Source organism: Astatotilapia calliptera, chromosome 14, assembly GCF_964374335.1.
Source record: "Astatotilapia calliptera chromosome 14, fAstCal68.1, whole genome shotgun sequence".
Taxonomy (NCBI): Eukaryota; Metazoa; Chordata; class Actinopteri; order Cichliformes; family Cichlidae; genus Astatotilapia; species Astatotilapia calliptera.
The window spans coordinates 12185001-12207004 of record NC_137435.1 but is presented as its reverse complement, the minus strand read 5'-3'; the positions used below and the strand labels follow the sequence as shown (position 1 = coordinate 12207004).

Genomic DNA, 22004 nt, shown 5'->3' with positions numbered 1-22004 from the left:
GGGAAGGAGAGTTCATCTATTTTATTGTCTCATTGCATATTTGGTTTAACAAGCAACTGAGCATATGCAAAGTACCTAATCAAGTGGCCGGTGAGTGTATGTGGAGTTTAGTGTACCCAGAGGCACAGATGGTATGCTTTTTAAAACATATAGTAATTCCACAGCTACAAAATGATCCATAACATATTGGCCCTACAGGGAGCTGAACAGAGGTCCCTCTGCTTTTTCAGCAGTGAACATGAATGTGTTCATGACTCTCACACACATCATCACCGATGACTGTGGAGCTGTTGGACTGTAAAAATGTAAAGTGCTCTGAAATGCCATTCAGGGCTCCACTCTATGTCCCACAACACATCAGCAGAATTCTTCTTACTCCACAGTCCCAGCACCATTATTTCTGTCAGAGAAATATTCTTCCAATTTCTGTTTTGTCATTTCTAACTAGAGCAATTCACTGAATGCATTCCCAAAGCACCAAAGAACACGTCATAAAGAGAAGCAGGGAGAAAGAGGGGACGTATACAACAAAAATAGAAAATTAAGAAAAAAATCTCCACAACTTAACAGGGAATAAGTCTTCTTGACTGAGAAGCATTTGCTCCACAAGTTTTTCACCATCACTATTTCTCAAACTTCCCTGGTGTCATTAGTCTCTGTGCGAAGAAGGGAGGGGAGGCTCATTTTCTCTTTCCCTCCAAGTATAGGGCGCAGTGCATTATCTCTCTGCAGATTTACACTTTCAGACATGTTGGCTGTCGTTGGTGGAGGAGCAGCCTGGGGATAATAAAGTTTGGGTGGTGAAGGCAATGAAAGTAATGCCATTTGCTGCTCACTCACTCATTTGTCCAGTAACTGTGTGCGTGTGTGTGAGCTAAAAATCCCAAAATTAGTACACCACTTTAATATTGCTTCTTTGACCATGCCCAGTTTCAAACTGGCATTGCATTTGCAATATGATATGCAAGTATCAGCACAACAGTATTGCAAACTTTTTGGGGTTTTGTTATATTTAAACACAGAAAGAGATGTGAGAAACCACTTTTTTGTTGTATAGTGATGGAGGGCATGGGGGATCATTATTTCTTTCATTATCGCATTCTTTTTTTTCGGTTTTAGCCATTTAACCACGTTCCATGGGTACTTTCTACACCATACTCTTGTTTCTTTCGAAGCTACATTAACATCTCATTGTCATGCAGCTGTAAACAGAGAGAGCTCTGAAACTTGTCATGGTGCTCAGGGAAGCACTGGCATCTGATATTTGAGATTCTGTAGCTGAAAAGCATTGCTCGCAAAGTTTTTTTTTCTTTTTTTTCCTTGTGAAACCAAACCTGGAGGACAAACAATGAGCAAACATGGCTGCTGCTGGAAGCATCATGTAAATTTAGAAAGTTCACTCTTGAGTTGTGCAGCCTGGTCTCCTAGTAGCACAGAGGCATACTGAGAGCTTTCAAACCATTTTGACACTACGTAAACACATGACAATTTAATACCTGTGGGTTACTGAAAGGCAGAAAGTCAAAGAAAAAAATTCAAGGTGTAGTCTGAATTAAATGGGCAAAATTCCTGACATGGTCCGTAAACAGTTCTAAAGGGGCATTCATGAGTCGAGTGAGAAAATAAATCTTTAAAAACTCCACCTGCTTGTCATTCAGCCTGGTGTACGACTGCATTAAGAAGCCAACTTCTTAAAAACATCTTCACCTGAATAAACACATCACATTCAAAGACACACAGTCTGGCACTTAGGGCAGCTCTCAACAGAACACAAACATCTTGAGATGTCGGATGGAATAGTATGAGAATTTTGAACTCAAGAACTTAAATAATAAATAAAAGTGAAAATGTGTCTAATGAATATCACTTGAAAGCAGTTGCAAAGTGAATGTGAGGAGGTGAACGGAGAAAGTATTTTACCTCATTTCAACCCGTTCATATTCATTTCTTCAGCTTCAAGTGGCTTTCTATTTCAGGAAAGTGAGGTGTTCAGGTGATTCCATTAACAAGTCAAGCTGGGCAGATTGTGACAGAGTTTTTGTTGTGGTGTGGCACCAGATCACAAGCTGTGATTTGGTCTGGCACACTTACTGCATGTCTGCCAGTTCACTGTTAGCTAACAGTTGGCAGTTCGCTAACAATGAGGAAAAACAAAACTTTGTGTGAAAGTTTTTATTTCTCAGATTTTTTTGAATTCTACTTTGATATGCAAGTCATGAGCACTTGTACCAATGTTCACATTAGGAGTAGTTATATATTTATAGCTAGTAGCTTTAATTCAGTTCAGATAAACAAAGATTTTATTTTATTTATTTATTTTATCTAAATTTTTTGGGATTCTTTGACTTGTTTGGGGTTTATCCTTTATTTTAGCACACTCTATGGGTAATGCTCTATGCCACAGGTGGCTCGTATTTAATTCAGACTTGTAATTTGTTTGTCAGGCCCCGATGAAGCCTTAGAGTCGATACATGTTTTTAAATGCACAAGGAATAAATAAAATGTATACTTTCACTTGAATTCTTGCGCTTTCATGGTATTCCATAGTCACTCGTACACCGCGGGACTTCAGTCTACTGAAGAGCAGCCTGTCAGATCAGTCATCAGAGCTGCCTCCATCTTCATGTAAATATCTGAAGAAGACTGATTTCAAGCACTGTGCACCTTGTTTCTGGAATGAGTTGCTGCTTTTGGTGTGAAAAATGAGGTCATGCACGTCATTTCACCAATGAGGATTTAACAACATTATTACCTGACTGTGTACAGTTATGAGGTTGTTTGCATAAGCTGTCCTGTTGCTATTAATATCTTATCAAACTGCAACTGCATAGTCTTGAGGAGATAATTTTTTTAATTAAAAAAATAAGAAACATTTTACTATTGTGTGGTTATCTAATTAGAAGATAATATTTAATGGCACTGGGTTGATTAGATTAGTTTACATGCAGTATATGGGTTAGGTTAACCATGTAAAAATAAGGGCCTGAAAAACTGTCAATTTCAGACACATCGGCTTCTGTTAAAGAAAATACTGTAAGCTGTGCTTTACTGTAGAGATTTCGAGACTGACACTCCAAACAAATAACCCAACTGTACAAAGCATCTCAGCACACTGAATTTAGTGGAATTTGTCACAGACTTCCTAGCAGAAGACATCCACCTGCAGTACTTAATAGAGCGATCTAATAACTTGGTTTCATACTTCTGAAAAAAGAAAAGGAAGATAATATGTCGTTGTGTAGGAAGGATTCATTAAATCCATTGCAATGGTCAGAGTAAGACTGAAGTACGACAGATTTCAACTAATGGGGAAATGGAATTAATGTGCTGTATATGAATTATTGCATGCTGAAACTGATAGCTATTAATATAATCTACATTAAGTTTCATCATAATGCCAACTGCTACTAACAGTGGAACACATGGAAAAAGAGTTTGCTGAAAGCAGATGCACATTTGGTAAAGCGCTTATTACTGCAAGTGTGAGATGTGTCGTTTTAACTCTTGAGTGACTGAAATCAGTCAGTGAAATAGTGCAGCATAAAGTATGTAAATGTAATTTTAAGTATTTTATTTAATAAAAATGAAACTACAGTCTTTGTAGTTTGTGCATTGTGACAAAGAAAACAAAATGCAAAAAATTAAACCACACAACAGAAAACACAATGTAATATTCATGCAATCATAAGAGACGTGCAAGCTAAATCAGAAAGCCAAAAGGCGAATGAGACTCCCTTAGAAGCAGAGGTTTAGTGTTGCACAGACATCCAGTGGCTCAGTGATTAATCCAGTACACAGTATATAGCATATTTGCCTAAGAATAACTGACATGTTACAGTCTTTGATTAAACCTGCGATATTTGCTGCACACAGATCCTGCCAGCAGCATACTATAGTACACTAGTAAAACTTGGTTGTTTGATCATGATGCTGTATTTTTCCCTTTGAAAATACAGTCATGTTATTACACAGCAGTGTGCGATTGAAGTTATTAAGTCTCATCTTACAGAGTTAGATCCACAGTACAATATCATCAATATACAGGAGGAACCGGATGTACACATTTTCAGTTAACCCTGAAAAATGATCATTTATGCTAGTGTGAGCAGGGTATTTCCAATGAGTAGGAATAAATGTGTTTTATTTCATTTTGTTTTTCTCTTATGGGAACCTAAAATTATCGCTTACATGTTTTCTTGATTTTCTCGACAAGATAACCACAAGGTGTATATTAATCAGCACCAGGATCACTTGAGGCTACATAAACTCCCCACCTTTCTACCTTCAACCCACCTAGTTACCCACCCACGCATCCCCTTTTTAATACAGCCAAATGTTGCTTTCTTTTACTCAGGAATCATCGCTATAAAGAATTGTGGGCAATTCCATAAGGGTTGCAAAAAAAAATAAATTCAACACTGGCTTGCATCTTGTCATGTTTGCAACCTTGAGAGATTTTAATGGCAGAACTCTGTCATTTTTATGTCCTTTTTTGTTCACTCTTCCTGCTATAAAAAATGTAACTCACAATCCTCACATGAAATTTACACAAAATAGTCAAATATTCCACGATTTTCTTAGTTTAATGAGCATCATCACTTCATGGATGCCTCTAAAAAACAAAGAGGTTGATAGTCAGTTCATCAGCGCACATGGCAGAGTGAGTGTAGAGCATTCACATCCAAAATAAACTTTTATTGTTGGTGAAAAATTAAGCACAGATCTCAAATAAAAGACTTGCACATTCTCTTGATATTTATTGCACTGTGAAGCTATTCTATTGTGCAGATCTTTTGTCTGATTCTGACACTGAATTCTTTCCTTTTTTTGAAGCAGCAGATTGTTTCCTTGTAATAATGACATTGGGACAAAAAGCCCATGAATAAACCAAACAGACAACGTGTTATATTTGTCTCAAGTTGATGCGTTTTGATTTGGATGGTGGCACTCAGCCTCAAGCTCATTCGTTATTGAAGGTATTTAAAACAGGTAACAAATATTGGACAGCTTGTTTTGAAAGAAAGAGGTAAGGGTCCTCAAAGAGCAAGGTGCTCGATTTTTGCCACACATTACTCAAACAGAAGTAAAAATGTAATTTGGGGAGTACTTTCAGATATGGACAAAGACACCATAGTTACTCTGCTGAGTCTTTACTGGAGCAGATAGGTATTTGGGATTCATTCAGTATAAACTGCAGTGTCAATATTTATGGTAATGAAGGAACACAGCGCTAGAGTGAAGCTAAATTGTGTGATTTTTATAGTGCTTGGGCAACAATAGAGGTCATGCTACAGAGGAACAAGCTACACAAACAATGTCCATTCATTGTTGTTTTCTGCTTTTTCAGGGAATTTATTTACAGTAAGAACTGTGGAATATTGCAAGACTTACACTTTTAGTTGACTTACCCTCAGAAAGGACATGACAAGGTTTTGTTTTATTAAATTGTATTCATATTAAGACTGTTAAAATGCTATATTTAATCCAAGTGGTGAAATACTTTTGGCACGTAATGATTTTAGCTGTTGTTCCCTCTTTTGCAAAATGCATTTTAACTCTTTTAAAAGCACCTTACATGCCTCACATTTGCTATTTTTTCAGCATTGTGAGTTAAACAGAAAGAATCACTTTGGCAAACTCCGTCTATTTGAGTTTGGGCTTTTGCCATTACAGCTTTGCATGGCTGACTGGGGCCCAGTTTAACCTTTGAAACAGCCCTACCAACGATTCTGCTTCAGGGTAGAGCAAAATAGGTAGGTGAGAGGCAATGACATGGTGAGGAGCTAACATCTGTGGTGGTGAGGGCAGAGAGGTGTGAAGATAATAGCCCCAATGGGGAGATATGCAAGGCAGGGGTGCTTTATGAGGCTCGGTCAGTCTGCTGTGAAGGAGTCCTGCATTGCACACAAAAACCAAAAGAGTAATCTCTAACTTATTCCACAGAGGAGCCTTTGGATCACTGTCTTACTTTCATTTCTTTCCTTTCCTACTGTCTCTTATCTTTTTCCATCTCAAATTCAATTTTCTTTACATCCATGGCTATAATTAAATGCAATTATTCTTGCAGACTATATCAATTACAAGTGCATTTCTGTTAAACAAATTTAGCTTAACTTAATTTAGCTCAATTTAGCTTAACATCCTCTTCTGTCCTTCTTATGCTTTTCTGTTTTAGATTGTATGCAGATGCTTCTAAATACACAGTATGCAAGTAATCTGTAATTACTCGGAGAAAACCCACACATGCATACCAACACTCACAAAAGAATGCATTACAAAGAAACCTGTTACTGTAATTATATTTTGCCTTTAACAGACGACGTTTGCAATATAACTTTGCAGTTGCTGATCAGTCACAGTAACAGTGACTTCCTGTATATGGAGGCAGTACTGCTGATGTTGCCTTTATTTTCTTAGACATGTGACTGAGGATCAGTTTTAGCTGCAACAATTTTATGAAAACTGATCTTTGTGCTGTTTTTCACCAACATCCCAGTTAGCTTTCTGATAAAAGAGGTGGGCATACAATAAATATGAAGAGAGGAATATTTATAAGCATTTTCTATAACAACTCAACAATTATGTGGTAATAAGGTGGAAACACAAGATAGTAGTAGAGAAATAGCAAGTTATTACCACTTAATTACCAAGTAACTTATTATTATGCTATTAAAAAATTATCATATAGTATATAATATGGGTAAGGGGGTCTGAAATTGCGGGGAATAATGTGGAATCAAACATATTCCTTTGAGGCAAAACAAATGAATAATAGTGCAGTAATGCTAACAATATTATAACTTGCTAGCATTAAAACAGCTGTGCATTAGAATTTCTATATGCAGACTTGTGGTAGTAACCTCATAATACTAAGGTTAAATTGGTTGATGGCACTATAGCCATTTCTTCTAAAAAGCGCCAGGCAAATACTGTTATCAGATTTTGGAAAAACTGAATACCACACACAGGATAAGGTGCTTTATAATTGTATTCCTCCTTTACAGCTCACTTAAAGGTGGCTTAATTCAACTTAGCATCCATAGGTTTCCCCTCTCTTCTTTCTCTGTCTTTACACTGTCTCATTGTCTTTCATTTTTTTCTGCCTTTTTTCCTTTCTTTGAAACTCCACCCTCACAATTTCTTGTGTAAACAAACCCCTCACTGGTTTTCTCTCTCTCTCTCTCTCTCTCTCTCTCTCTCTCTCTCTCGCTCTTCGTCCTTGACTTTAGTTTTCCTTATCCATCTTCAAGGAGAGATGGAGGGAAAGTGGCTGGAGGGAATCATGTTTCATCATCCACCCATATGAACTGAGACAGGGCCTGACATCTTCTTTTGCAGCTGTTCGTCTGAATATCATTGTTGTTTATAACTTGCTGCAATATTCAGTGGAAGGCTCTCTGTTTGGTCACATGTCAAAAGAGTTCAAGGGACCAAGTCATTACATGCAACAAAAATTAGTCTCTGGCCATCACTGTGGGGGTGGTGGTGGGGGGAATAAACCACTTATCTGTGGAACGTCTGCAGCAAAGCACTTGGCTTTATAAGGAGAGAGAGGATTGGGAGCACTCACTAGTGAGTGGTAGTTGCATGCAGACAAGCAGCTGAGAAGGAGGGGGAAGCACTCACAAAGCCGAGTGTGGTTTGCCTCCAGAGGGTTCAGGTTTACAATGGAGAGCAGGAAAGCAAAACAGAAACTTGAAATGGCAGAGTTGTGGCAAAAGCAGCAGCTCTCTTGACATGATGAAACACCAGCATGTTTTCTGAAAAGACGAGGCGATTTTTCATGATCCTCAGATTTCACTTCATAGGCAACTGGCAAAGCATATGGAGTCAAGAATGAATTATTGTGTTATATATTTTTTAGGGTTTTGGCAATGGGACACTTTGAAGTGAATCTTTGGTTTGGTGTTGTGTTTTTTTTTTTTCCTTTTTTAACTGGCTCACTAAATCCCATAAGCTGCTATAGTATCTCTAACAGCCAGACCGTGCTTTCTTTAATCATAACTAGACAGTGGCTGTGTTTTATCCAGCAAAGCCTCCTGCTTTGTAGTTTTGGGAAAGAACAACAGAATCAATTAAACAGCAAGGGGGACATGGCATGAGCAAGGAGGGGAGTAAATAATTGCAGAGACAGGTCGTGAAGAGGAACAGTAATTAACTATCCATTTATAAAAATGCAAGAGATAACATTCATGAGCTGTCACTGTTTACTCAGGACTGGAGGGACTTTATAACTGTCTCTCAGGAGTGAAGCATCCATAAACAGGCACAGGTACTGTATGTGTGCATTTGTTAAATGGAGACACACAAGTGACTCAAGGGCAACTCTAATACGCTGCAGAGAATGGAGCGAATGAAATGATAAGTTATCATGCTCAGCTGGAGCTAGACTATATGAAACCAAAGATGAACTGAATGAAGACAGAACAGTTTGAATAAAAAAGTGGAAAGACCAAGATAGAATCCAATCAGGAGAAAAACGGGTCTAAATGTGTTTCATTGAAAACTGAACTCAACAAAGTCGTTTTCCCCTCTCATGAATCAAAAGTTACAGTAAATGCTGAGTGTGTTTGTTGGGGGAAAGTGTTGGGGGCCTTCAAGGTGATAAGGCCAGTAGAGGCCCAGTACATTAATGAATTGACATTACCCAAGGATCAATGGTGAAGCTCTCAGGATTTGAAAAACTACACTTAATGAAAAGGGATTACTCTCTTAAGATCAAGGTCCTCCACTTCACGTCTTCCCCTCGCTCCTCTTCTTTGGCTCTTTTGTATTCTGTTCCAAGCTCCCCCGCCCTTTCAGAACAATAAACACAAACACAGGCTCTCATTTGCATTATGACAGGGTTTCCCCAATCAACTGGTTTTAATGAAGACTTTTGCTAGAAATGTACCATTACTGCATCTCATCTTTTTTGCACTGCATTGCTGTATGAGCACACTTTGTTAATTATAGTTCAATTGAGTCTATATTGGAAGTAAAACAGATTTTATATTTTACCTGGTTTTTGCTCACTAGGATATGAAATGTGCTGAAAGTTTGTACTTTTTTGTTTTTCAGTGACAGTGTGTGCAGTCACCTTAATCACAGCGATGATCGATTCTAATAGCAGCTCAGAGCTAAGGAAAACAAATCATGCTAAAATATATGGAAATTAGCTTCAAAAATGGTTCTGAAGAATCTTTGGTGATTTATAACATAGGTTCCCAACACACATACAGTAGTTTCAGGACTTATTCTTTGCTATTGTATCACCTACGAAGCACATTAAACATTCGGGGGATTTTAGTGTATATTAATAGCAAGGTGAATTATTACAGTGCAGACGTTCTTTGCAAGTTTTTGTGAATGTTTTGGTATATACATTCATAGCCATTGTTTTAGTAGTCGGTTGAACCCCTTTTGCCTTCAGAACTGACTTAATCCTTCATGGCGTAGACCCAACAAGATGCTGGAAACATTAACCTGAGATTGATGTGAATTGCCCATTTTACCACATCCTAAAGCTGCTCTTTTTAATTGGAATCTGGTGACTCTAAAAGCCATTTGTGTACAGAGAATTCACAATCATGTTCAAGAAACTAGTTACGCTGTTTTGAGCTTTCTGACATGGTACCATATCCTGCTGGCAGCACACTAAAGAGATAGACATGGTCAGTAACAATACTCAGATAGACTGTGGCGTTTAAATGACGCTCAGTTGGTACTACGGGGACCAAAGTGTGCCACAAAAATATTGCCCACGCCATTACACCAACAGCAGGCTGAATTATCGATACAAAGCAGGATGGACCAAGCTTTCATGTTGTTTATTTCCAAATTTCTACGATCCACATGCTGCAGCAGAAGGTGAGATTTATCAGTCCAGGCAATGTTTTTCTAATGCTCCATTGTCTAATTTTGTTGAGCCCATATCAGTTGTAGCCTCACTTTCCTGTTCTTAGCAGACAGGAGCTGCACCCAGTGTGCTGTAGCACATCTGCTTTAACGTTCAGTGTTTGGGGCATCAGCTTCTTATCAGCTTTCTGGTCATCATGAAGACATTTTCACCCAAAGAACTGCTGCTCACTGGACATTTTTTTTTTGTAAACCCTAGAGATGCCTGTATGTTACAATCTAAATACATCAGCAGGGTCTGAAAAACTCAGACATGCCTCTTTGGCACCAACAACCATGTCAAATTAACTAAAATCCTCTTGCTATCCCATTCTGGTACTTGAATTTAAACAGGGCACCTTGACCATCTCTACATGCTTAAACGCATTAAGCTGCAGCAATGGGATGGGCTGATGCGCATTAATAAACAGTTGAGTAGGAGTACTTAATGAAGTGGCGAGTGAGTGTATTTATCTTATGGGTGGAAGGAACAAGCTATGGCTTACCTTTTAACAGTTTCTTTCTCTTTTTTTGTCCTTTTCTACATTTGCTTTTTTAATTAGATGGTGACTTTGACAGCGTCCTGATTTTGGTATTTTAATGGTCACACCCACAAATATGTGAAATGTTGAGGAAAACCAAGGGTTTAAGCAGCTTTTTAGGACTTTCATTCTGCTGCTACAAGGCACTGGCTTTCTCTACTGAATTTTGGGTGTTTACAATTGTATTCGCTAACTTCTGAAACAGGCTGCTTTTCTAAACTCGCTCGCATAGAGCGTTTGGCACTCTAAATGCAGAATTTGAATGGAGTTTTCATTTGCTTACTTGCTCATTTGTTCATTTGTGTTAATTTGTAAACCTAACACAGTTGACCTGTATCAATTTATGTACTTCATGAGAGTGAGCACCTGCACATTCATTTGTACACTGTGTGTACACAGCACTTAATATAGTGTGCGGTACACTCATGCTTGTATTGCGTACCACGTCTGCCTCTAGATCGTCTTTCAGCTCTGACTTCCACCGTGTTTCATCCTCGCATCTGTTGGTCATCTTTTGAACATATGAACCACATTGAATTGTTGTTCCCTGTGCAGGCTTTTTTTTTTAACTTTATTTCTATCTAAAGCTGTTAGCTAGTTAGTTAAGACTCATGAAACTCGGTGTGTGTGTGTGTGTGTGTGTGTGTGTGTGTGTGTGTGTGTGTGTGTGTGTGTGTGTGTGTGTGTGTGTGTGTGTGTGTGTGTGTGCCTCTATGTACATGGAGCACCAAACTCTCACCTGCTATGAATAATTGATCTGTTGAATCTAGGGCGCATGAGGTTTGTATGCAAGAAGGCAGCTGCTGCAGCAGGAAGGTGCCTTACAGTTTGTTTTAAAAGAAACATGTAAGGGCTACCAGGATGTCGAGATTAGTGAACTAGAAAATGGCACGGTTGTCTGTAGACATGGATCTATACTGGCCTGATGACTCCAAAGCAGAGCTATGCAACTCTAAATCATTAATCAGAAAAAAAAGCTTTTAGTGGCATGTACTGTAGCTGGAATGGGCTATACAAAAATATAAAAGGAGAGGTATTGTCATTTCTACATGTGTCAGCATGGTGCAATCAATCACAACAATTGATGTAAAAAATCTGAAGGAAATTTTCAGGACTTGATTGTAGAACAAAGGTTCTTGACAATTGGGGAAAAATGTCTCGATATTTGTTTATAAATAGCAACACAATGACAATTTGATAGGTAAAAACAATCTGAATATTTGTCCGGTAAACACGAAATTATTCCTGTTAGTGTGACATTGTTAAGTCATCCAGTAAACTCACGTTACCTGTGCTAAGATTATAGTCTTTCAGCTGACAGGTATGTGAAATGAAGGGGAGTTTGATGTAAAACTCCAATCAGATTGAGGCAAATTGTAGGGTACATCACCGTGCTATTAGACTGATTATAAATAATAGATTTTTATATTTTGTGTTGCTGTTTGAATTTGAAAATGAGAAAGAAATCACTTTTACTTTTGGCCCACACTGGTCATTCCACTCTGCTTTTCTAAGCACTGTGTTAATTTATTAACTCCACGGGGAAATTTCAATACTTTGCATTCCCCTTCTAGAGAAACATCAAAGCACAGGGTCAGTTAAAGAGCATCAGCCCTGGAGCTGGTAATGATTCAATGCCTTGTTCAGTTTCTTCATTGGGGAGATGCTTGCTGACACAAGGCTTGTAAGCAAGTCCTCCGGTACATAGAGTAACTGCAAGTCCTGTAGACATGTTTTCCCATGTGCACTGGCACTCTTTAAAAACAACCTCCCACTTCTCCAATTACATCTTTCTTAAATTAGATGGAGTCGGCAGATTAACTTATTGTTCGAGACTCTTTTGTCATTTGCTCCTTCTCCGTCTGCCGGCTCACTGTCACACAGTATCACTACAGCTGAGTTGTCACTCTGACAAAGACATGCAATGATTGGCTATGCTGCACTCTGTCACTGACATACATGCGCATGATTGAACAAGACACAGCAACTGGACCAGCCAGGCTGACTGACATCCATCCAGTCAGCTGTTAGAAGCTATAAAGTCAGCAAAAAACTCTGCAAAGAATTATTAAGTGCGCGGCACAGGAAACTGGAAGGAGTGTTATAGAGCCTGTGTATGCTAAGCTTCAATTGCTTGGTGCATTTATTTTTAAAAAGCCAACTATTTTATCTATTTGTTTAATCAAAGAGAAATCATAATTTAAATTAATTTAGATCCACTCTTCCAACTCAAAATATACTTGCGATAATGAAAGAAAATTTGCAATAATGATATTTATGACAATGTTTTATCAGTGATTGCAGCTTGCAGCCTGCAGCATTGATTAGTGCAAACAAAATGAGGGGCGCTTTCCACCCTTCTTTTCCAATGAGCTGCTGTCATTGATGATGGACTACCCTTTTCAAAGTGAGAATCTACTGCCACGATTTGCCAGCGGCAGCATTATGGTGCAATTGTAGTGATACAGCATTTATACAGTGACACAGCATAAGCCAAATAACAAAAGTAGCCAAGGTTGTGTTTTCAGTGGAAATTTTAAGTAAACACATAACTGCTTAACACTTTACTTTAATGAGGACAAAAGTGACTTAAAATAGTTGCACGATCTTGTCACATAATAAAACTAAGAAATGATACATGTTGTGTTTTGGGTCAAAGTTTTTAACTAGTGCCCAGTGCTCTAAGTGCCCCTTTATTATCATGTAACTACTTCAGTAATTTGCATCAACCTCCTTATTTCTCCAGCAAAGTTAGTAATTTATTTACTTTTGGATTGCACATCATCAGCTGTTAGTATCTCCTCAAATACCTTCATAGTCTGGTTGTTCTCAGTGCTGTGTATTATCCTCAAATAGTGAAACAAGTTTGTTGTTTTCACCTTTAGCAGGAATAGTTTTCTTGCATATGTTGCAAAGTATTGTTTTCTTTTGAGTAGCTCCGTTTTTAGGTACAAAATCTGTATCGGAGACTGACATGTGGTTCTCGATCTCGGACGTTCCTGGGCTTGTGTAGTTCCCTGTGGAACATAAGTACATAACGTCACTGTATCACCGCTAATGCTTTGGTTATGTTTGTTTGCTTGCCTTTAGGAAAAATGTTAGGTGTGATCAAAACGTTTTGAGAGGAGATCAACTAGAATTAAAAAAACCTTCAATTATTTCAGTTTGGCTGTTCTCACATTCAAGACCCTCTTCTTGGGCATGTCCAGACAACATCCAGTGCAACTGCTTTTCCAGATTGGTCCCACTGAGGCAAAATCAAAAATAGCATCCAGTCCGGAAGTTTATGAGAATGTCATTTTTAAATTGAGGAACACACAAACAAAACAATGTGAGATTGGAAAATGCAAATCCAGTAATGCTGTTGATTGTTATGAATCTCTTCCCCACTGGCATTCATCTAGTATTACTTTTAATCATCCATTATATTATACCAAACTTCTCAGAGCTTTGTAAGACTGTTTTAGCTGATAAAATAACATAAGGTAAGAAGTACTACTTTAAGTAAACAAAAATATTTGATTCAGTTCACAGCAAATTTTACTTATATAGCACCAAATCACAACAACAGTTGTCTCAAGGCGCTGTTATATTATTCATTCTGTTATTACTAAAAACAAATTGCAATTGGCTTATTTACACATATTACCTCTGTGTGTTATTAAGAAAAGTTTTGTTGTCTTATTAACAGTAAAAGCAATGGTGCAATATTTTTTGGTTTGGGTTTTTTGGTTATACTGGCTAACATCATTGTTTATGAAGACATGGTAAAGAAAGCTTCAAATTAATTAAAAAGGTCTTCTTCTCTGGGATCTCATATGTACAGCTGTACTTTCATTCAGAAATAAAATTTCAGTATCTTGTGAAATAAGACTGAAGAGGTATAGATATCCATTCATATCCATTTATACTGCGAATCACACTGTAAAGATTTCTCTGCATTTGTAGCGTTAGAGGCTGTAAACACCTCTGAGAGCCAATATAAAGTATAATTATTAGCCACTCCACCAACGGGAATTGTGTTATAAATGCTATCACTTTAATAGAACTACAGTTTGTGAACTACATATGGATATGCTTTGGATGATTTATATAAGTTTGGCAGAACCATTAATTTAGTTTGGGCAGTGCAGTGCAATATCGCCACAGGGAGTGCAATATATTTGAATCATTTTGCTTTGTGCTGTCATGATAAATGAAAGTAGTTGGTGGCTGATAGTGTTGCTGTCAACAGTCGTGATTTTTGGCTAGTGTACCTGTGTAAGAATATGCATGGATGGTGTGTACATGCTGTATGCATGCATAAGTGTATGTATGCATTTGCAGCTGTGCATACATGCATGATGTATGGCATCAGTGGATTTAAGAGAATAATCTGAAGGTGTGAAGTGTAAAAGAGCAGGAGGTACAGATGCTGTTTAGAGTCCAAGTGGAATTAACTCTTAAGTCAGTTAATTAACATGTTGGTATTAAACATCTGTGGATAGCTCAGCCATCAGCCTTGCTCCTCTTTGCCTGGCTTCTTCAGCATCTCCAAATTCCGTCTTTGAAATACACAAACTTTATATACTCAAACACTCTCCACAAATCTTTTCCGTTAGTCTATACATGCGCTGTAAGATGTCGCTTCTTTAGAGGAGTTATTTTTAGGACCTCTGAACTGAGAAACCCTGTTGCCACTCGTACAATGTCTGCCTACTTTATGTTTAACTTCCCTCTGGTTTGTCTGCTCCTTTTTTATGTGCTGGTGTGCTGTGTAGCATCTAACCAACATTCTCAGTTGCAACTGTCTGCAGCAGGGAGTAAAAGTAAGAGAGGCCTCTGTCATTGTTTTATAGATCTATCAAGGGCCACACAACTGACCTGCCAGTACTGTTAACAATACCAGACAGCCATAATATAGCACTTGGCAAGTTAGAAATATCAGTCAAGAGGGAAATACAATGGTCTGTATAACCCTGACATAACTTGGCAGCTTGTGCCAGCCTGCTATGTGACTGGGCTTCAGTTCTCACCTCCTCTCTATACTTTTACTGTTCTTCTCTCTTGGCAGGGATGTAATCAGAAACATGAAGCCATTCTGTCCCTTGAAAAGAAGCCAAGCAGACAGAAGAGTGATCAAATTATAATTAATGTGCAGGAAGTGGTCACACTGTGGAAGACTGTTGACAGCTTACAGCTTCACAGCACACACTGTGCTGATATGCATGGAACAAATCACAGGAATAAAACATGGAAAAGAACAACCAAATGTAAATCAACAGCAAGAGCCCTGCTGCTCTGAAAAACAACTTGTGGAATTTAACTTAGTCCTCTGAATATTTTCTGAAGATCTCGACACTCCTAAAGTCTCATTATATGAAGTGATGAGGTGAGTTAAGGTAAAAACTAATTGATTTCCTGCATAAAATCTTATGCAGTTAATACTCTCCTCACACACACACACGGGAAAAGATACCTCAGTTTGTTGATACCTCTCCACCAGAAGAATATCATGGCGATACTCTGTATTTCTGCAAAAAAAAAAAAACAATTATATTCTGCTACATTTCTAAAAGGTCTGCAGCATTGTCACTGTTCTCACCCATTTTTATTTCATTCACCAGAAGAATAGTCATGCAACCTTATGAGGCAATATTGCCTGTAGTGGGGTCGGGAAATGGCAAATGAGACAAAATCTATAACATTTTGCAGTCAACTGTAAAATAGAGAAAAAAAACAAATATTCCCCGGCAAGTGTTGTCGGTCACAGCTGTTGGCAGGGGCGTTCATGTGTGAGTTTGCTGTTCAGTCAGAGAATAATGGCAGTAATCAGTGCTTTTAACAAGTCAACAGAGAAATACTTTAAAAATGCTAATGAGAAAGAGCTTGAGTGAAAGTATAATTTTTGTGCCATTACGGCTGTTTCTTTTTCCTTGAACAGTAAATACTTGCATGTGTGCTTTTGTTCCAGCTTTGCTAATTAAAATAAATATGCAATCACTGACCCACACTGAAAATGTCAGGAGCTGACGTTCTGCTTGCTATGAAAGGCTTATGTAAGTTAATACGAACAGAAACGATTGAATGCAAAAACACAATTTAAAGAGGTTAAGTTTCACTGCGGCCTTGTGTCTTAAGACTCTTGTTAAAATTGTTTAATGTTTGCAAGTCAAACCATCTAGGAAAAACACACACACATATATAAGAAGATGTGATCATTTATTCAACAGTCCAGTGCACTGACTTATAATTATTGACCACTGTATGCATGACCATGATTGCGAACATGTTTTGAGTGCTAAGTGAGCTGAGACATTATTTAGAACCAGCCAATAGTAGAGGCAAAAACACCAGAGAGCTTATCAGGGTCTTTGGAGAGACACAGGAAATTGAGTTTGTCCAGTCTAATGATGGGCAGAGTCTCACGGCTTTACAGACGTACCATTTCTCTCCTATTAGCAAAGATGTGTTATTCATGAGGGCAAAGCTAGTGTGAACTACGTTTCATTGATATTCTACACAGTCACTTCTCATTGTCTGGCAAGGGACCCGTGCCATTCTGTTTCATTCATTCATTTATCTTTTTCTATTTCTAACCCTCAAAAAAAAAAAAAGGAACTTGGTGATGACGATGGTCAAGGGGTCAAAAGTGATTGTCTCTGTAAAGAGCTATGGATACCCTTTCTCATCAGTGGGAAACTTTATGGGAAAATTGGAAGGTGAAAGACCTGTGATGCAAAGTGAAGTGTTAATAGACAGGCCAGACTCCTACCAGAAATAGCTGTGCTTTTTCCTTTTCCAAAAACACATTATCTCTCTTTCAGAGCTTCACCTTTTTTCTGCCAAATTCCAATAGGCACTATTGGCATATATATGCACTGTCATGCCCAAAAGCTATTTATATAATACAATATGAGCTGAAAGGCGTATTGTGTGTGCACACAATGCAGTTATGATAAACACTAATTTTTTTACATTTAACGTCAGCATTCCCACATAATGCTTATTTGTTCCACTGTGCTGAAAACCAGTCTCCCTATTGAAAATCTCTATAAGCAAGAGTAATTCAGCCTTTTATGCTTGTCATGCTGACATGATCTGCCATGTCGCTGAACCGGCTACACGTGTTATGTGATGTGGCATTGTGTGAATCAGTCCCTGTGTGCAATTATATTTCCATCTGTATTTCACGTAGCGTTTAGTGGCGCAAGTACAGTGCATGTAGAGATCACTGAGCTGGCAGGTATTAAAGTCTCCAGTGGAAATAGTGGAGATGCACGTTACGGCGGCTGCAAAACAAAGCACAAATGCCCTGAGCGTAACTGGAAACACTGAAAAAGGTGTTTGGAGCTCCCCAGAACCTAAATATGCATGGAGAACAGATTATGTCAGATTGTTTCACCATCAAAAGGGCATCCACATTATACAGTATGTTCATGTAATTTAAAGCCTCATCTGGGCTGACATTAAAACATTTTATTCATAGGGGAGGAATAAACATTGCACCTTTTTCTGCAAAGTGGTAAAGAAATAAAGAAACATTCGTTTTAGGGCAGGGTAAAGAATCTATTACTTTGTCCTGACAAGCTGAGGAGAGTGAGAGGCGAGGAGGCACATCCTTATGTGTCCAACATGATTAGCAGATTACTGATTCAAATTGTCTCCCTATCAAGGCAGCATCTACATTCTCATCCCCTTGCTTTCCCTGTGTATCAGACTTATCACTGTCTTTGGACTGCTCAGACAATTTAGCTGAAGACATGCATGAAGTAAGGTGTTAATGGAAATAGTTTAAGGCCTCAGAAAATAGTTATTTGAGTGATAAGATCGGTTTTATGAAAAATAGAATCCCTTGGATGAATTCCTGCAGCGAGCCTAGTGAAATAAGTATCTAATCTGAGAACGAATATAAAAGCATTAGAAGGATGACATTTGTTTTATTGAGTGCGTTCTTCCTCAAAATGTGTCTTCTGTAAAGGTCAATTTACTAATAAAATGTGACACCCATACCAAATGAAATGATTAGAAGGCCGCATCTCAAGTTTGCGCTTGTTCCTGCATAATGCAAATTTTCCTGAAAGCGTGGCTGGAGAATTTACTGTGTCTTGTCTTATTTGTCTGATAAATAAAGCAAACCTTTATGTTCCCAATGGTAATGCAAAACATTTCCACCTATTTACTCAGTCAGCGGGTGCCACGCTTGATACATGGCCACAGAAATGGAAAGTAGAGAGAAAAAATTGAGGTATAAAAAAAGCCTGCAGAGTGACAAATAAGTGGAACAGTTCTCTTGTTTGTTATTGATTGTGTTAAAAATCCGGTAGCCCTGATGCAGGTCATGACAGTAACATCACAAGTCTAAAAAAAGATTAGGTTTGTTGAAGTTATCTCACGGCATGTCTCGGTCTCTAAAATTATATTCACCTGTATACCAGCACACAGAAACACGCTCTTACACTCAACCTTTTTGACTGTGTTCAACTGTGAAGAATCACCTCATTTAGTGAGCACATTTCTGGTTCAGGAGGATGCATGCATTTCCATTGTTGCCCAGTGGCAGGGCTTAACAAATAGGATTAGATCCGTGCCCGAGAGAGCACACTTGTGTTCAGGTGACACACCGCTCCATGCTTCGGCTCTGCAACTAGACACAGAGAATTACTGTTAAAGGTCAGTGGAGTCAGACGCTGAATGTCACAGCTTAGCCACAGTTTGGCAAGAAAATACATTCAGATAAATAGCCCCTTCTCTTGGTAGAGAGTAATTCTGCCCCTGAATTTCCAGCATAAAAGACCCAGGATTATAGGGTGAGTTAAAAGGCAACAGAGGCATATCGATTAGAGGCAGTGAATCACAGCTCCACTATGCTGTGAATAATAAACTGGGTAGAAGACAGCCAGGGGTTTTCAGATGGAACCTTCATGACAGGCTGTGAGTTGTGTTCATTTTAGATGAGACCTCAGATAAGTCACATCTCCCATCTCAAGGATTGCAGGAATCATGTCACTGATCAGAAAGCGCCTCAGAGTAGCTTACTACAAGTTTAAATAAGCATTCCACACCCCATTTAACAACACAAAGTGACTGATCACAGCCTGACAAAGAAGTGCCAGTGGACTCAGCAAAGGGAGTGGACTCTTGATAGCATATCTCCCAAAGGTGGGAGAGAATTGGAAAGCATCATTTCTGAAATAGCTGCATATGTGTCGAATCAGAGAAGTGTTGCACCAGAGATTCAGTCAGTTTCACTGAGGCATCTTGTGACTCAATGGAGCAGGTGTTATTGTTTGCCGTCTTTAATAGACTCCTCATTGCGGGCCTAAACAAACTTATCTGATTTGGGCTGCAAACTGTGAGCGAGAAGGTCCATATGCGTACACACTCAGTGCCACGAGTGAAAAAATCAGAGAGCTGATGTAAGCGCAGTGTTAAAACAAAGCACATAATGGACTTAGGATGAGCTACGCATGTCTTTGACTGGCACAGAAACAGATGATGAAACAGTGGAAAAATCACAGATTCTGTGTTATTTTTTCGTTGCCTGTGTTGTATAACTTCAATATGATGCTAATTTTTACCCAGAGAACTGGTGTGGATATAGAGATAGCAATTTTTGTCTGTTTGAACGACCAGCCTTTTGGTCCACGATGAAATATGACAAGCAATATGTTGTAGATTGCCAGCCATTTATTCTACAGATATATTAAAGGTCGAAATGGGACCTTAACTGTCTTGCTGAAAAATATAATGTGATTACAGTATTGCATTACTTTGTAATGGTTTACACCCAAAGCTGATGGTTTTATATGCAGTATTTAAGTTTTTTAAGTACTGAACTAAATACAGAGGTTCTAAGTCACAAGTTGCAGTTATTTAATTTTTCTTTGTTGTGTTTCTTTGTACGTGTGTGTGTTCAAACTGCAGGCTGTGGACTGGAGTTCCTGCTGGTTCTCTGTGGGCTTGAGTTTTCTTGGTCCTGCCCCCGTCACTGTATCTGCTACACTGCACCCAGCACCGTCTCCTGTCAAGCCCACAACTTCCTGTCGGTACCTGATGGAATTCCTCCCGACAGCGAGCGCATCTTCCTACAGAACAACAAGATCCATCGCTTACTACGAGGACACTTCAGCGCCAACACCGTCACTCTCTGGATCTACTCCAACAATATCACATACATTGAGCCATCGACCTTTCATGGCTTCACATTGCTGGAGGAGCTGGATCTAGGAGATAACCGCCACTTGCGGTCCTTGGCTGAAGACACTTTTCATGGGCTGAGTCGGCTCAACGCACTTCACTTGTACCGTTGTGGACTCGGTTCACTTCCAAATAACATTTTCCAAGGTCTCAGAAATCTTCAGTATCTCTACTTGCAGGTATACTTTGTACACAATTTGTCTTTTACGTGTTCATTTCTTTATCACTAAGACTACTAATGCTGTTCATTTTATATAAATGCAACCAAACACAACCCACACAGAGTAATCATGCGATGTCAAGACTTTGATGAGTCAACTAAATGACAAGCTAATCTTGCATTGGTAGGGTTAGGAATGCTCTAATTGAGTAACAGGGGGCTTACTCTCTGAGACACTTGAAATTGAAAAGATGAAAACAGATTGATGAAACTTCTTCATAAAGATTTTTATTTCCATGTGTCTTTCCAGGATAACCACCTGAAGTACCTGCAGGATGACACATTTATGGATCTCCACAACCTGAGCCACTTATTCCTGCATGGAAACCGTTTGTGGAGCCTTAACCAGAACACCTTCAGAGGTCTGCGAGCCTTGGACCGTTTGCTTCTGCACCAAAACCAGATAGAGTGGGTTGACCGTTTGGCCTTCCATGACCTAAAACGTCTCACCACCCTCTACCTGTTTAACAACTCCCTGATAGAGCTGTCTGGACAGTGCCTAGACACGCTGCCTGCCCTGGAATACCTACGTCTTAATGACAATCCTTGGTCATGTGACTGCAAGGCCCTGTCATTATGGGAGTGGTTAAAACGATTCAGAGGTTCAACATCTTCCGTTGGGTGCCAGTCACCAGTTGATATGGTTGGGAAAGACCTCAAGGAGCTCCGAAAGGAGGACTTCCCCAACTGTTCACCAACTGTTCCAAGCTCAGAATCCAGGGCCCAGACTAACAATTTATCTGGGACAGTGAATCCATCTATGAATCGTGGAGTAGCACTGGGTTCCGGAGGGCAGACCAACATAGTGCATCCCTCAAGACCTGGTCGTTCTCGAAACTGCACAAAGCCTCGTAACAGGGTGAGCAAAGGGAAAGGTGACAACGAGGTTCACCATTCAAAGGAGGTCATGGCAGACAAAGAAGATTCCTCCCCAGATTTCACAGAGGGGGGAAAACATGACCACACATCCCCAGATGGCACAGTCACAAGAAGAAAGCACAAGTGTACTCCCCGGACCACTGTTCGCCCCCCTAGTGGGGTTCAACAAGCCAACAATAGGGCAACCTTATCCCAGTCTTTACTACATGCCAACGCCCTCTTTGTGGCCTTGATAGTGACAAATACTGACTACATTCTCCGCTGACCTTCAGAGGGTTTAGGCAATGCTAATCACAAAAAATAAGTCC

General features: G+C 39.1%; 1 protein-coding gene across 1 annotated transcript in view; it reads left to right on the top strand.

The window, feature by feature from the left end:
* The window catches only part of rtn4rl1b (reticulon 4 receptor-like 1b), a 159403-nt gene that overhangs the window by 135526 nt on the left and 1873 nt on the right, over positions 1 to 22004 (top strand). The window contains exons 2-3 of the mRNA XM_026192495.2: positions 20325 to 20776; positions 21068 to 22004. The exon at positions 21068 to 22004 is cut by the window's right edge and continues 1873 nt beyond it. Of these exons, the coding sequence (XP_026048280.1) occupies positions 20325 to 20776; positions 21068 to 21961 (1346 nt within the window). The 3' untranslated portion in view covers positions 21962 to 22004. The remainder of the gene's footprint in view (positions 1 to 20324; positions 20777 to 21067) is intronic.